General features: G+C 43.4%; 1 protein-coding gene across 4 annotated transcripts in view; it reads left to right on the top strand.

Moving 5' to 3' along the window:
• The window catches only part of LOC144073906 (ral guanine nucleotide dissociation stimulator-like), a 122,265-nt gene that overhangs the window by 31,761 nt on the left and 72,721 nt on the right, over window positions 1–17,783 (top strand). For all 4 annotated transcript variants that reach the window (XM_077599840.1, XM_077599842.1, XM_077599839.1 and 1 more), the window contains 4 exons: window positions 6,746–6,823; window positions 6,890–6,976; window positions 7,098–7,130; window positions 8,173–8,294. In XM_077599840.1, the coding sequence (XP_077455966.1) occupies window positions 6,746–6,823; window positions 6,890–6,976; window positions 7,098–7,130; window positions 8,173–8,294 (320 nt within the window). The remainder of the gene's footprint in view (window positions 1–6,745; window positions 6,824–6,889; window positions 6,977–7,097; window positions 7,131–8,172; window positions 8,295–17,783) is intronic.

The following is a 17,783-nucleotide window of genomic DNA, read 5'->3' on the forward strand; positions in this document are numbered from 1 at the left end:
GTTCCACATAATTTCCTTTGTTTGGGGATGCAGCGCTTTCATCGTGTCCCCAAAATAAAAGTTTACACAGTCTATCAAACTTTTTAAGATTTCCCTATTTTTCTTTACCTTTTCGTTGTGGCGCTCCGTTTCCCTGCACACTTGCTCGCTGAACTGTAACACCACTCGGGTTTCCCCAAAAGTTTTGGAGAGCATCATTGCTTGTAAGTGTCCGGCAGTGCGTTGGTGTCTCGTTGCTGCTTTGGTTAAACAAGTGAAATTTGCAAATCCAGTGTTGCAAACACCATGTCGATCGGTGACAAATAACGAACACTCCCAGCAATACAATTTGCATTGTTCCTCGGAGCCCGTGAGCCAGGGGTAGCGCTCGTAGTTAGCGAACTGAAAGTGGGTTAGGGGGTTACAACCCTTTTCTTGGTTGTACAGGCTTGCTAGCTTCGGAGTTGGCCACCCTTTCTTAATGATTTCGCATTTTTTTCTGGAAAAGTCCGTCTGGAAAATGGCTTTATCAGCAAATCTGCAACCAAATCCAATTGTCTTCCTCCGTCGGCCATTGTGGGTGGAGTTTGCGAGCTCTGGCTGGCTCACTCCGGCTTTGGCCTGCCTACTCTATCACTAGCCAATCATAGTTGGTGAAAGCGATGACGCCTGTGAGAAGGCAATGACATATCCCTACGGCTGCAAGAAGGCCTTGGTGTCACCAAATCGAATTCTGATTGGTTAAATCAACAGTCTTATCAACGCTTGTTTAATGCAGCAGAGCCTGCAGAACTGATTGTGAAGGCCTTGAGGCAGATTTCTGACCCTGGCAACAAATAATGACTGAAATGTGATTGGTTAAATGCTTCAATATAAAAACACACATCTGGAAGCAGTGCAACCAGGGGGAAAGCAATGAAAGGAAGCTAACAGACAATTTGGAATTATTTAATAAGTATTCATGGACAAAATATAATTAACATCAGTCTGTGATTGAGATATTTTTTAGGCCAGCAGAGAAGGCCCTGACGGCACACCACTGCGTTATACGCAGGTGTGTATGATGACATTAAAGGCTTTTTTTTTTTAAACAAAAGATAATACATATATTTATATACAGGTGTCTCCGTAGCGGTCTACTTTCCACCAGCTCTGTGGGTGGGTGCAATAATAGCATGAGATACGTACACATTGCGCATGTATCAAGGCTGATATTTTAGCGATCGACCGCAGGACCTTCGATCAGCCTTAACAACAATTGGGATGTGCTGACATGGTAAACAAGCACATATATAAAGGCTAGTCGCGTTTGGCCAGTCAGAGCACGTTCATCTAGGAAAGACGACTGTGCTCTAGGTAAGATGGCGGCGCCCCGCCCTAGGTAAGATGGCTGCGGCGGAGCTACCAGACGGGCACAAGTGAGTTTTCTCATGTTTTATGCAAGATAGGTTTTTTTCTTGAATTTCATTCATAGACGCCAAAATAAATTTTGTTTAGCGTTTTATCTATTTATCTTTTCTGTATTTTGAAATAAATGACCGTATCGGCCGCATTGTCTTGCGGCATGACCTCATGGCGTTATGTCGTTATGGTGTTATGGCGTTGTCACCTTGCAGTTTCGTGCATGTCATCTTTTTATGCGCGTCTTTTTATTTGTTCTAATTCGCCATCTATTAACAAAGTAACAAATAACTAGTAGTTTAATAGTACTAAAATGTGTCTAATAGTACTAAATTAGACGGGTTTCGCGGAGGGGAGAGAAAGAGGGACAGAGCGGGGGGGGGGACTTTTAGCATGGCAACGCATTCATAACATACATTTGAATGAACTTGGATTACGATGCAGACACTCAAAAATAAGTTTAATCTAACCTTACACTAAACTTAATTCTAATTTTGTTTTAAATTTGTATACCTTTCTTCTCCTGGCTCTATTTGCCCTGCCTCCACCCTGACTTTCAGATGCAACCTATCGAGGGTTGTTTGCTTTTGTCTTCCCTTCAAAATATTCCCAAAATGATGCAAACAAATGTCTGCACAATAGGATAATGCACAGCCACTTGCCAACGAGAAGTAGTAAATACTCCTCCCGTGTTAGCGATCACATCCACACTGACTAACAGGAAAAAACACTGAAAAAATGCAACACTCCGCCAGTGCACGTAGAGACATTACACGAGAAAGTTGCGACCAGAAAGACATTAAACGAGGGCGTTGCGGGGACAGTGCCCATGATGTTCTTATGAGCAGCCTCTCGCGTCCGCTGTATGCTCATATATCAAAATTTGTCTCGTATCTCAAGATAAATATTTGCCCAAAATTTTACTCGTATCTCAAATTGCTCATATGTCGGGGCACTCGTATGTCGAGGTACCACTGTATTGTGGTAGTATTAATGGGGGGCTTCCTACTCTTTAACATGAACATGTACAGTAATCCCTCGAATTTTGCGGATCATGTAGACCAGACATGGCCGCGATAATCGAAAAACTGTGAAGTCGGATCACTCCTTTTATTACTACCATACTACATGTTTTTGCGCCTCAACAAAAATACAAGCGCAATTATCAACAATAGTATTTATTTAGTATTACAATTATAATGATATGAAAAAACTAATTTATTAATATCTAAATAAAATGTATATATTAGAAATGAATTGAAAATTGTTCCTTTCCGCTTGATATAAATCCAAAAAACTGGTTGACGATTTCTGACCCTGGCAACCAATGTTCCCTCTAATTTTTCATGTAAAACATGCTGTAAAACACAAAAAACATAAGAGTGGACAGAGCTATTGCCACTGACTGCCGCTTAAATGGCGCCATCATGGGGAAAGGGGTAAAAAAAAAAATGCGCGCCATATGATTGCTGCTGCGCAGAGAAGACGAGAGTAGTGCGCAATTGCGCACGCGCGCAGCTTAGAGGGAACATTGCTGGCAACAAATAATGGCTGAAATGTGATTGGTTAAATGCTTCAATATGAAAACACACATCTGGAAGCAGTGCAACCAGGGGGAAAGCAATGAAAGAAAGCTAACAGACAATTTGGAATTATTATTCAAGTATTCATGGGCAAAATATAATATGATTCAGATATTTCTTAAGCCAGCAGAGAAGGCCTTGAAGGCCCTCACGGCACACCACTGCATTTGCATATAAAAAAATTCTGTAACCTGAAACTTTCATACCTTGAGGCATTCGTAAGTAGAGGTATGAATATACAGTGGTACCTCGACCTACGATCAGCTCGTGGTACGACGAAAATTTCGATCGAATAATTCGCCCGCGATACGATCAAAATTTCTGTCTTTTTTTTACGCATCTCTTTCGTCTATAACAGATATCTACGAGCACTGAACGATTCATTCAGACGAGATTTGACCAGGAAACGCACAACGCGCATGCGCGGGCAAAAACAGGGCTTTCTGGGTAATGAAGTATACAGACGCTCCCCTACTTACGAACATTCGAGTTACGAACAACGGTACATATGAACATGTCTGCAAATTGCGTTTATGTCGAAAAATGTTCGTAAGTTCGATTTTGTATTGCGCGCCTTTTTCCAAGTAGTGCTTCTTTCCGCCGCTAATACCGACGCCTGGCGCTGTGAGAGCTCAGCTCACCTAGCATCCACCTTCCTCTGCCCAGTCCGTTGCAATGCGGAAGTGCATGAACGTATCTCCAGTGCGCAAAGAACCTTTTTCATTTGTATCATTAAATATCTCGTGCATCCATTATTGAATATGGTTGGTGAAAAGCGAAAGGCTTCTATTGAGGGAGGTGCAAGGAAGAGGCAAGCCATTTCATTTGAAATGAGTGGCAATAATAACGAAGCTTGATGCGCGTCAGAAAGTGGTGAACGTTGCACGTGAATACAACTTGAATCGTTCGACCGTTAGTACCATAGACAGGGTCCAGTCCTTTAAATTCCTGGGGGTCCACGTCACGGACAAGCTCTCATGGTCTACAAACACCACGGCAGTGGTGAAGAAGGCTCAGACACGACTCCATTTCCTCAGGGTACTTAGGAAGAACAACTTGGGCTCCAATCTTCTGAGAACCTTCTATAGAACCACTGTCGAGAGCATCCTGGCGTACGGCATCACAGTGTGGTACGCTGGAAGCACGGCGGCAGACAAAAAGGCCATGCAGAAAGTGATTAACACTGCCCAGAGGATTGTCGGCTGCTCTCTGCCCTCACTTGAAGACATTGCCAGCCCGCGTTACCTCAGCAGAGCCAAGCACATCATAGGGGACCCTTACCACCCTGGTCACAATCTGTTCCAGCTGCTGCCCTCTGGCAGACGCTATAGGTCCCACAAAGCTCGGACAAATAGGCTTAAGGACAGTTTTTTCCCCACATCCATCAGACATCTAAACTCGCGCTAACATACACACATTCCCTTCTGCGGCATATGAATAGATGTTTGGTTGGTGATCTGCCTCCTACTAGCTGACTTGAAGGAAGGTAAGTGGCAGACAGTGTGCGGTAATCGAGAGGTAAGCGACCTGTATGTAATCGAGAGGTAAGCGACCTGTATCCACAACAGCGGAATGACAAATTACAAGTCCGTAACTTACACTTATTTAGGTCTTTTGCCGATTAAACGTAGCTTATGGAGAAGCACCATCAATTTCGTCACACGCAGTTTCTGCGTGTGATGACAAGTAGGCTTTTTGTGTTGTGGTAATGACGACATGGCCTATGTCCGATTATTATTATTATTATTATTTATAAACATAAAGATCGAGCAGCAGGACCCAAATATTGAACGTTGCACAAAGTTTGCAAATCAATTGAATGATGCCAAACAGTGCTACCGCATCATTTATGATGAAAAAAAGAAAACTGCAATCGTCATTAGATAGCTTCTTTCGGCCAGTTTCTAGTAAATCTCTCTCTAATGTATGTATACAGTACTGTATGTATTCTCTCCATTTTATTAAATGTTTTTTCAGTACAAACCAGTGTGTGTTACTTATACAACCCTTAAACATACAAATGCACTTATATAAACCTTCAATATACTTATATAGGCCTTAAACATAAATTATAATACAAAATATAGCACTGAGCAACTTACAAACAAATTCAATTTATGAACAATCGCTCGGAACCTAACTCGTTCGTAAGTAGGGGAGCGTCTGTACTCATGCACACAACACCGCCCAATTTTAGTTATGTTAAACACATTTTATTACTATTAAACCACTAGTTATGTGTTACTTTGTTAAAAGATGGCGGATTAGAAGAAATAAAACATTATTTTCCAATCCAATATCCTGTTTTTGGTGTTTTTTCAGAGGGTTGGAACGAATTAACGCCCCCCTCTCTGTGTCCGTCTCTCTCTCTCTTCCCCCTTCGAAATGCGTCTAATTTTACTTCTATTAAACACATTTTATTACTATTAAACCACTAGTTATGTGTTACTTTGTTAATAGATGGCGAATTAGAAGAAATAAAACATTTTTTCCAATCCAATATCCTGTTTTTGGTGTTTTTTCAGAGGGTTGGAACAAATTAATTTGTTTTTAGTTCATTTCAACGGGAAACGTGCGTTCGAGTTACGAGAATATCGACATACGAGCTCAGTCCCGGAACGAATTAAGCTCGTATGTTGAGGTACCACTGTATATATATATTATATATATATATTCATACCTCTACTTACGAATGCCTCTAGGTATGAAAGTTTCAGGTTACTGATTTTTTATATGCAAATGAGTGACTCGAGATACGAAAGATCCAAGTTATGAAATCCCCCAAAAAGTAAATGCATTTTCTTACCTTTTGAATTCCCCTTATTAAGCGATTAAAAATTACAAATGCAACGTGGCACATATTTTCGCACACGCACACCCACACACGCACACACACATTCGGCATACGTAAAAGTCTAAAATGTACTACAAAGTGGATGGCTTTCGGCCCTGGTAGAACGGGCTCTTGACCCCATCTGCCTTACAAACACGGGTACCGTATTTACTCGCATATAAGCCGCTTTTGTCAGACAAAAAATGACTGAATCGAGGGTACGGCTCATATGCGCATTAAAGCACGACATGCACAAAACTGCAAGTAGTCGACGCCACGACACATTGACGTCACGACAAAATGGCGCTGTGACGTCATGATGCAATTGGGCCGTGACGTCATCATGCTAGACAATGGGGGTTTCCTTTTTCAAATTGTAATCCCATGATTCCATTCTAATGTCAAAACAGAAATGATGATAGTTACACTTTACGACGGGGGCCGCCGCACCTGGTAAGAAAGAAGAAATAACTATTATTGAGTGTGCGAGCAAATTTGCCCATATTTAAGGTTTTCAGCATGCAAGAGACTTTGGAAATGATCCATGAACTAAATTTGACTCTATTACAACAACTTGAATGGATTAGCGATGATGCATCATCGTCATCGGCTCTGGATAATGTCTCGTTTGTACCACGACATCACAATGTGCCCACTGCAATACTCACACTTTTTTGACCATGCTTATCTGACTCATGTAAGAATCATTAGGCTCTCATCGGGATCTGAAGTGTGGTGCCAACAGTCTTAGCTAACATAAATGACCTGTCACAGCTGCTTGTTAATTTGTTCCTTTGATGTTGAACTGATACAGTTACCACATCATTGATTCTTTTCGGGGCCTTTTGTTTGTAATAAATTCTGTCCTCACTCTGAATTCAGTGCATGGTAAAAAATACTACAATTTAGATTGTAACGTGCTTGATAAGAACATTTGTCCACTTGTCAGGAAGGAACCTCAAAATTTGCCACTCTGGAGATGAATCCCAAACGAGCTCAGAGGAAACAGCAACATCAGAGAGACCTGGTCAGTACACAAAGCCAGTGTTTAGTGCCACACCTAAATATTCACTCTTAAATTGTTTGTGTTTAGGGAGTGATGCAAGGCACCATCCCATACCTTGGGACTTTCCTTACAGACCTTGTCATGATGGACACGGCTATGAAGGACTACACTGAGGTCAGGGAACACATATGGTTTCTTGTTGAAGTTTGTGCACGTCTTACACTGATAATCATCTTATTTTGTTGTTGTTTTATTGATCACTATTTGGGAGGAAGAAAATCTTTGTGTCTTCCAGGGTGGTCTGATCAATTTTGAAAAGAGGCGAAAGGTAAGGAGAGCCTTCTGTGATTTTTATTTAGATGGGTTTGATGTGTTTTTTACAGAATGTACTGCATTTTTTTATGGTATTGCCATGCATTGGAATATTTTTTGCCGCTGAGAAGATTTTGGGGTTTTTGTTTTAATAATAAAAATATAATAATAATAATAATGATCGGACAGCAGGTTGGTGTTCAATTGCTCCTCCCTGAGTACTCTCAGGAAATGTAACCTCTCCTAGGAATTTGAAAGTCTCTACTTGCTCCACACATTCACCGTTAATATACAGGGGCGATGGAGCAGCCCCAAGTTGTTGAGAGCGCACCACTCGCTGAGTCTAAGGACCTCATCTCTGTAGGCCACATTCTCCTCTGTGATCATCCCCACTACTGTTGTATCGTCCGCAAATTTCACAATGATGTTCTCAGGGTGCCTGGGTCTGCAGTCGTGTGTGTAGAGCAGGGGTGGGTAAACTTTTTGACTTGCGGGCCAGAATGGATACTAAAATTTGACAGAGGTGCCGGGCCATTAGCATTTGGACACGCAATGTAATTTATCAAACCTGGGGATTGCAATATAAGAAAAAAGACACAATTGAAGGTGAAAATCTTTTTTCAGATTTACTTTCAACATTAAGAACATATTATTATTCAACGAAAGAAAGCAGTCTTTAAATTGAGAGTGATGAGCGGCATGTTAATTAAGATACTGTACTGCTGCTGTGCGTACATGTGCAAGTTGCTATTTTTAACACAGTAGAGAAACTCACATTTCAGTGGGAACTGTGTAGTTATTCCCCCTGTCGTGTAGGACAAAAAACACTTTCAATTTCCAGTTGCGTTCTACTGTTTTGAACCAAGAAACAAAACTACCACTATATGGCACACAGAATTGACTACATTAAACATCACAGGTGTTTATGTCTTTTTTTTTCTTTACCTTGTTGATCTTTTTGTAATGTTTTTATGTATGGTGTTGATGTTTTTTTCAACTTAGATGTCAATTTGTTTGTGATTTTTGAATGGTGGTGACAGTTTTTTTTTACTTTTTAGGAGTTTGAGGTGATCGCACAGATCAAACTGCTGCAGCTGGCATCCAACAACTACAGTTTTACGCAGGATGCACACTTCCGCGAGTGGTTCTCTTCCACGGAGAAGCTCAGTGAAGCCGAGAGGTAGGCCACATCGCATCCGAACGGCCCTTACAGCGTCAAGCAGCGTCGAGGTTCAAACATTGAATGAGGCCACCGCTGGATTGCCTTAATTCATGCACATACATTATGTTTAGGGCTATTTGAAATTGAACTTACACTGCAATATACTACATTTTCACGCCTAAAGTGCGCACTGACTTACCGTATTTACTTGCATATCAGCTGCTTTTGTCGGACAAAACAATGATGACTGAATTGAGGGTACGGCTTATATGCGCATAAAAACACGACTCGCAGAAAGCAATTTGGTGACACGATGACGTCATGACAAAAGGCACACATTTGTGCGCCGTGACGTCACGATGCAAGCGAATGCCGATACGGTCATTTATTTCAAAATAGAGAAAAGATAAACAGATAAAATGCTAAACAAAATTTATTTTGACGTCTATGAATGAAATTCATGAAAAAAAACATCTTGCATAAAATGCAAAGCGTTCCCGTCACTGCTCGCTCGAGGCATGGCCATCTTAGTGACGTCGGGGCGCAGCCATCTTAGCAAGGTTGGGATACGGCCATCTGCATATTTCTCGCCCTACGCGAGTAGGCTTGATTTTGAAATAAAACAAAATTCCACCTTGATTTTTTTTTCCGTTTTTTTTCTTGTTCGAAAGTGTCAACTATTGGAGAAATATGAACCATCTAAAGAATTGAGATATTTTGACATTAGAAGCAATATGGCTGGCACAACATCTTAAACTTCTGGTAAGAAAATTAATTTCTGTGATTAGAAAGCATCAGGTTCTCCAAGATAGACTTGTTTCCTTTTTCAAACTGAATAATTTGATATTTTGCATTTACAAAGACAGGCATATTAACTTCCTTATGATATTGACCCTCATAATGTGCTTTTGATTCCTGATCGGACGATTCGCCGAAAGACGTTTTGCCGACGGACGTTTCGCCGACGGACGTTGGCCGACGGACAGTTCGCTGAACGAACGTTTCGCCGAAACGCTCGCCCCGACCCCGGATCGTGTGTGTACATGTTTTTCAACCTCGGCCCGCGGGCCATATACGGCCCGTTACAGATAACATTCATTTAGGAATAACAAGGGCATGTACTGCCCCCCGCTGGACATATTTCTAAATACAAGTACGTACTACACTACAATGTGCTGCCAATTTTTTATATTTTTTAATTTGAAGATCACACAGAACAGTACGTGACAGAAGAAATAGAGAAAATAAAGTAGTAGTAACAGTAAGTACTACTGTAATGAAATTGTAAATCAAGAAATCCTAATAATGCTAAATTATTTAAAATTAAACTAGAAGTAAAAGTGTGTTCCATGGCATTTTCAGGTATTGTTCTCTAAGCCCTCTAGTCTGTCCAAGGCACTCAGAATTTCACATAAGTCTTCTAGTGTTGTTTTTTCTCAGTGTCAGACATCAATCCCCAGCTTTGATTAATTACCTTGTGTGTCCAAATGGCTACTACTTTAAACGGAAGGATAAGATAAAAAATATAAAAAAATGGCAGCACATTGTAGATTTAGAAATATGTCCAGCGGGGGGCAGTACATGCCCTTGTTATTCCTAAATGAATGTTATCTGTAACGGGCCGTATATGGCCCGCGGGCCGAGGTTGAAAAACATGTACACACACGATCCGGGGGCGGGGCCAGCGTTTCGGTGAAATGTCCGTTACGCGAACTGATCGTCGGCCAAACGTCCGTCGGCGAAACGCCTTTCGGCAAATCGTCCGAGTACCCTTTTGATTCATACAGTATCTCAGAAATACCAATTGTGATGATTTTCCCTTCAAAGTAACACATTTGTACTCCCTATTAAAAGCATGAATATGAAGGTGAAAATTGGGAATCAAGGGGGCGGCTTATTCGCGAGAAATTGTAAAATTCAAAGATTTCAAGGCAACTTTCAGGGTGCGGCTCATACGCGCGGGTGGCTTATATGCGAGTAAATACGGTAAAGGGCGCTGTCTCACTTGCGGCTGCAATTTCTGCATTTAGCCCATGCACAAGGCGTTCTGCTCAACGAAACATAGCATGAAAATATACGCGAGAAAGCATGCTAGTGTATGTTTAAAAAAGGCAGCAGAAGCAAAACTGAGTTTGATTGTGCTTTATTAGGTGCTTGGATGATTCGCCTAAAGACGTTTCGCCGACGGACGTTTGACAGATGGACAGGTCGCCGAATGGACGTTCCACCGAACGGTCAATCGGCCGAACGGAACTTCGGCCGAGCGGAGGTTTTGCCGGCGCGCTCGCCCCGCCCCCGGATCGTGTGTGTACAAGTTTTGCAACCTCGGCCCGTGGGCCATATACGGCCCGCCGAGTAGGTAAATCATATCCCTACGGTCATCGGAGGGGTTTCTCCCCGGGAACAGTGCTTCGTGGGCGGATTTTAATCACACATGCTGAGTTTCATTATCGAGCTCCATATATTTCCTGAGTTTGAGCACTTGAGCAAAATCGGCGGGGGTTCCCCCCGAGCCTATCCGAGAATAGTGCGCCGTGAGCGGACTGGGTTGGACGACGCCCCGCTGAATTTCTGCAGCTCCAGAAATTTTTCAAAATCCATCTTAAAACAGCGTTTAATGATTAAATACAAATACTAGTATTTGTATATACAATACTAGTATTGTTTTATACTAGTATTTTATTTAAAAGAAGACAAAGGAAAATCACATATTCTTCATGTTTACAGACTAGATGTCCGATGTGCGTTGTGAGGCAACAGAGCTCGACGTCGTCGCTTGTCGGCCATTTTAAGAACGGAGCCATTCGCCAAACGGCTCAAAATGCTCTCAAATTCGGTCAAATCCAGCCGAAAACAGCGTTTAATGATTAAATACAAATACTAGTATCTGTATTTGCGAAATCAAATGTCGGATAGGCACTGGGGAATCACACCGTTGATGTGTGTGGTGCTCATACTTTGAAAAATTTATGGAGCTCGGGATTTCAGCGGGGCATCAGCGTTTAATGATTAAATACAAATACTAGTATTTGTATTTGCGACATCAAATGTCGGATAGGCACTGGGGAAACACACCGTTGATGTGTGTGGTGCTCATACTTTGAAAAATTTATGGAGCTCGGGATTTCAGCGGGGCATCAGCCAACCCAATCCACTCATGTGTCACTATCCTAGTTTACGCTCGGGAAAAAACGCCGCCCATGTGTGTGGTGCTCACGCTTAGAAAAAAATTATGGTGCTCAAAATTCCAGCGGGGCATGTGTCACCCCTGTCCGCCCACAGAGCACTGTGCTCGGTGAAAATCCCCTCCAATGTGTGTGGGGCTCAAATTTGAAAAATTTCTGGAGCTGCAGAAATTCAGCGGGGCGTCGTCCAACCCAGTCCACTCACGGCGCACTATTCTCGGATAGGCTCGGGGGGAACCCCCGCCGATTTTTAAAGTGCTCAAACTCGGGAAATATATGGAGCTCGATAATGAAACTCAGCATGTGTGATTAAAATCCGCCCACGAAGCACTGTTCCCGGGGAGAAACCCCTCCGATGACCGTAGGGATATGATTTACCTACTCGGCGGGCCGGATTAAAAATCCTAACGGGCCGTATATGGCCCGCGGGCCGAGGTTGCAAAACTTGTACACACACGATCCGGGGGCGGGGCGAGCGCGCCGGCGAAACCTCCGCTCGGCCGAAGCTCTGTTCGGCCGATTGACCGTTCGGTGGAACGTCCATTCGGCGACCTGTGCGCCTGTCAAATGTCCGTCGGCGAAACGTCTTTAGGCGAATCATCCGGCCACGCTTTATTATTTGTACTCGCGTTGATTTAAGTCAGCGCTTCTCAATAATTTTCTGTTGCACCAAGGAAGAATTAACTGTACACGTGCATTTTTTTCCAAGATGGCAGCGCGTGAACATGCGCCGGCTCCAAACTCCTTACTTGTGCACTCTTTTCATGTTGTTGTGTGTATTTTCACAAGTTGTTTGTCAATACCGGACTATAACGTCAACCGTTTAGACCAGTGGTTCTTAACCTTGTTGGAGCTACCGAACCCCACCAGTTTCATATGCGCATTCAATGAACCCTAGTTTAGTGTAAAATACAATGTTTTTTTTCTTCCAAATTCAAGGTATATAAATTACTTGCAGCACTGATTGGCCAAGCAGTCGTTGTGTCTTGAACTCCGTGGAAGAGGCTCCACAGAACCCCTAGGGTGCGATCGAACCCAGGTTAAGAACCACTGGTGTAGACTTATTACCGGCAGGAGGTTACAGTTTGTAGCAACTTCGATCGCATGCACAACCTTCCGGAAGAGAGGGGCTTCCATGGATTGTTAGCGGGTCTGCCCAGCGAAGGAGGCGGCGCCGAGAGAGAAAACAGAAGCGAGGCTATAGAGCGAGCCTGTTGGGTAAGCTGAGAAACCAGCCACTCAAACCACCGCTGCCAATTATCTACTTCTCCAACGTCAGATCCATTTTAAACAAGACAGACGATTTGGAATTACAGCTCACCGCTAATTAATTCGTTTGAGAATGCTGCATGCTATTTATCACAGAGATCTGGCTACACCCACAAATATCTGACTGTCAACATCCCACCGGACGCAAAGGTAAGAACTTCCTCCTAATGGACACCATAAACAATCACCAGAACGCCTACCTAAGTGCAGCACACATAATTGCAGGAGATTTTAATCAGGCAAATCTCAAAACCCACGCACTAGCTCAGGCTCATTCCCAACCAGAGAGCTGAGATTCCACGTCCCAACAGCCAGTTTCTGCAGCCGGGGATTGGACTGCCAAGGATCCCTCCTGGCGGCCGCCCAACTGTTGACGCAACCGACCTCTTTGGCCCCTCTCACAGGTGGTGAGCCCATGTGAGAGGGAAACCACGTCGTCTCTTCGGGCTGTGCCCGGCCGGGCCCCATGGGTGTAGGCCCGGACACCAGGCGCTCGCCATCCTGCCCCTCCCCCGGGACTGGCTCCAGAGTGGGGCCCCGGTGACCCGCGTCTGGGCGAGGGAAGACGTCGTTCAATAGTGTTGCTCATTATTAGAGGTCTACTGAGTCATGCTTTGGCTGGTCCCTCACCTCAGACCAGTTTGCCATGGGTGACCCTACCAGGGACACAAAGCCTCAGACAACATAGCACCAAGGATCACTGGGACACACAAATCCCACCACCACGATAAGGTGATGACTCATCGGTGTGGAAACTATAGTCGGGCTCACCTCGACGCCCAGCTTGGGTTCCGGTACCACTCCTCTCGAGGGGGGTTGGACACTCTTCCACTCTGGAGTTGCTCACAGTGAGAGGCGCCGAGCGGGTGTGGGCATACTTGTTGCCCCCCGGCTCGGTGCCTGTATGTTGGGGATTACCCCGGTGGACGAGAGGGTAGCATCCTTCCGTCTTCAGGTGGGGGGACGTGACCTAACTGTTGTTTGTGCGTATGCATCAAACAGCAGTTCAAAGTACCCACCCTTTTTGGATCTTGGATGGGGTGCTGGAGAGTGCTCCTTCGGGGAACTCCCTCGTTCTGCTGTGGACTTTAATGCTCACGTGGGCAATGACAGTGAGACCTGGAGGGGAGTGATTGGGAAGAACGACCCCCCTGATTGGAAGCCGATTGGTGTTCCATTGTTGGAATTCTGCGCTCGTTGTGGATTGACAATAATGAACACCATTTTCAAGCATAAGTGTGTCCATATGTGGACTTGGCACCAGGACACCCTAGGCCGCGGTACTCGGTTGTTTCGTTGACGGACACTTGGACCCCGGACGTTTGGTCGAACGGACGTTTCGTCGACGGACAGTTTGTCGAACGGACGTTTCGTCGAACGGATGTTTCGTCGAACGGACGTTTCGTCGAACGGATGTTTGGTCGACGGATTCGCCGCCGGACATTTCGTCGAACGGACGTTTCGTCGCCGGGTTCGCTCGCTCTCAAAATTATAATCATGAGAGAGAGAGAGATAGAGAGTTTGTAATTGCATTGACAATGTAAGAGCATTAATATCTAAATATCTAATATCAAGATTATCAATAAGTTGCGTAGCGTATAATCATGAGAGAGAGAGAGAGAGAGAGAGACAGAGAGTTTACTGTTGAAAGCGATCAACCAGGTAATCTCTCGCTCTCAAAATTATAATCATGAGAGAGAGTGTGAGTTTGTAATTGCATTGACAATGTAAGAGCATTAATATCTAAATATCTAATATCCAAATTATCAACAAGTTGCGTATTATTGGCGTGTGTGTACATGTTATTCGTTGCCGGATTCGCTCGTATTGGCGTGTGTACATGTTTTTCAAACTACGGCCCGTTAGCCTTTTTAATCCGGCCCGCCGACGTTGTCCCCGCCGACAGTGTCGTAATTATAGTAAAAATCAATGACCTCATTCATTTCCCTTTGCCCTGCAATACCCTTGTTTCCCCGATAGATGACGCACTAGTCTAGACCTTTGTTGAAGTGTAACTTGAAGAACAACCTGCCGCTCATCACTCTCAATTTAAAGACTGCTTTCTTTCGTTGAATAATAATATGTTCTTAATGTTGAAAGTAAATTTGAAAATACATTTTCACCTTCAAATGTGTCTTTTTTCTTATTTTTCAATCCCCAGGTTTGATAAATTACATTGCGTGTCCAAATGGTGTCAAATTTTAGTATCCATTCTGCCCCGCAAGTCAAAAGGTTTGCCCACCCCTGGTATAGACAAACTTGCCTCTTTTATACTATTATTGTCCCAAATTAAACACATTATCAATAAGCTGCCATTGACGGCGCTGGACGTCCGATGAACCTTCATTCTCTATAACTTGCAATACAGCAACTTACAATACAGCGGCTGCCATTGACGGCGGTAGATGTCTGTTAGGTTTATCATTATTATAGATGTGTATCAATATTATTATATATGTGCTTGCAATGAAGAGTTATTGACATTAATACAAAGGGCATTTTAATACATCTCTTGCAAAAGTAATGACTGTGGTTCGCATCAAGAGGACTGTGAATTGCTTTGGACATCAAGATGGTTCACATCGAAATGTGGATTGTTTTGGAAAGCATGAAGATGGTACACAACAAGCGCTCTTGGGAACGGTGGATTGCTTTGGGAAGCATCGGCTTCTCAGGATGGCTCACAACAAGAACTGTGGATTATTTTGGGAAGCATCATCTTCTCAGGATGGTTAACATCAAAACTCTCTTGAGAAGATTCAACAGACCTACAATTGTTTTGAGAACTGAGATAAATTGTTATGAGACTCTAAAAATGTTTAGACTTCTGTGGGGCATGGTGTGAAAACCTTATGAATAAGTTAGCAAGAGAGTTATTAGAATGATCCTGACCGGAGACGCGGGTGGATGTATTCTCTTCTTGCAAGAATTAAACAAAGATGTGACTTCAGATGCCTCTTTTATTGAAAGGTGAATTTGGTAATACCTAAGGATATACCTATCATTTTTGGTCCTTCGAGCCTGTGGTCAACAAACCGAAGCAGAATCTGGACGCTTCCGTTCGATATCTGGGAAGACCGTGCGCACGGCGTCTAAATACCCTTTGCGGGCTGGATTATTCGACGGAGCGCTCTGGATTCTCGACGGTTGACGGCTAATCCTACTGAAAGAGACATCTGAGGGCATCTCTGGTAAGTCCACATGAATGTCTGTATTTGTTGACAGTTGCCAAATGCGCGAAGGGGCATTGCATGTGTAGGTCCATTTTGAGAAATGAGACAATAAAACCCTGTGTATACTCGTCTCTACCAGGTAAAAAGACAGAGCATGAGTCTATAAAATTTAGGGCAGTTCGGGGTGTCCTATACTGTGGTCCGGAAAAGTACAAATATAACTCTGACAGTATATCAGGCTAGGGTATACATGTGGGTTGCGTGTGTGGTTCTGATAACCTAAGGCGGAAAAGGAAGAAAGTTTATCTTGCTTTTATCTTGGGTTACTACCTAATTGCACACGAACTCACTACAAAATGGGGAAAATCAAAGGGCTTCAAGGGTTAAATTTATGGATAAACGAATATGGGTTTGCTGGCCAGCTTAAATATGGATGTAAATAATAAACCTGCAGGATAAAATACGCACTAAGCATAGATGTAATCTATATATGATATGTGAATGAAGATACAAGCGAGACGGCTTGTTACACAGAAAGAAGAGTGATAAAACGGGTCCGTTGTGTAAAAAACTTAATAAAAAGAATAGCGGGGCCTCCTCGGCTGACGGGGAAAATATTTACCGAGATAGGTGGCGAGAGAATAGGAATGTTAGCCAAGAGATTGGGAGAAAACAAATGAGGAGGTTAAACAGAAATCGGGTTTTCAAAAATGCTATGTGCTGGGTTTGTGGAAAATTGGGGCATATATCGTGTGAAGTGCCGGGAGGAGAGGCAACGCTTCTGACCAACCATTCTATCGTGGGATAAGATGGAAGAGCTGTCGGCGCTTACCAGCAACGGAGTCGAGGAGTCCTGCCCTGCTGCTGTTTTTTTCAGCTCCAGACTACTGAGGAACTGTGCGGATAAGCTTGGAAGAGTGACTCTGCATATTCTCTACCTCGGTCACAGTCTGCAGAAGTTCCCCATCTCGTGGAAGACTTCCTGTGTGTAGTTCCAGTTTTTGTCCAACTTTACGTCTTTTTGATCCGTTTTTGCTACCGACACTCGTAGCTCGTTTTGTGTTTTTGCTGCTTTTCTGTCTTAATGATTTGGTGATTCTTAATGATCCCATTGACTTTGATTTGCTTTGTGCTTTTTGCTCTTTGCTTTGTTGTTCTGCGGCCTTTGACTGTACTGTCTAACTTATAACTATGCCTTTTCTTGCTACTGTCACAATGAAATTTCCCGAATACGGGATGAATAAAGTTATCCAATCCAATCCAACACAGCAACTTGCAATACATCGGCTGCCATTGACGGCGGTAGACGGCCAATGAACCTTCATTCTCTCTATAACTTGCAATACAGCAACTTGCAATACAGCAACTAGCAATACAGCAACTTGCAATACAGCAACTTGCAATACAGCAACTTGCAATACAGCAACTTGCAATACAGCAACTTGCAATACAGCAACTTGCAATAAAGCAACTTGCAATACAGCAACTTGCAATACAGCAACTTGCAATACAGCGGCTGCCATTGACGGCGGTAGACGTCCGATGAGTTAAATGAGTGCTCTTATTGATAATTTCGATATTTCAACACCTTGCTGTATTGCAAGTTGCTGTATTTCAATTTATAGAGAGAATGAAGGTTCATCGGACGTCTACCGCCGTCAATGGCAGCCGGACGTCCGGCTGCCATTGACGGCGGTAGACGTCCGATTCATGTTGACTGCTGCGTTATATATCCACTTGATGGAGCTCTAATAACAGAAATAGCATCTGCACCTCAGTCAACATGAATCGGATGTCTACCACCGTCAATGGCAGCTTATTTATAATGTGTTTAATTTGGGACAATAATAGTATAAAAGAGGCAAGTTTGTCTATACCAC

The sequence above is a fragment of the Stigmatopora argus genome, chromosome 5, assembly GCF_051989625.1.
Source record: "Stigmatopora argus isolate UIUO_Sarg chromosome 5, RoL_Sarg_1.0, whole genome shotgun sequence".
Taxonomy (NCBI): domain Eukaryota; kingdom Metazoa; phylum Chordata; class Actinopteri; order Syngnathiformes; family Syngnathidae; genus Stigmatopora; species Stigmatopora argus.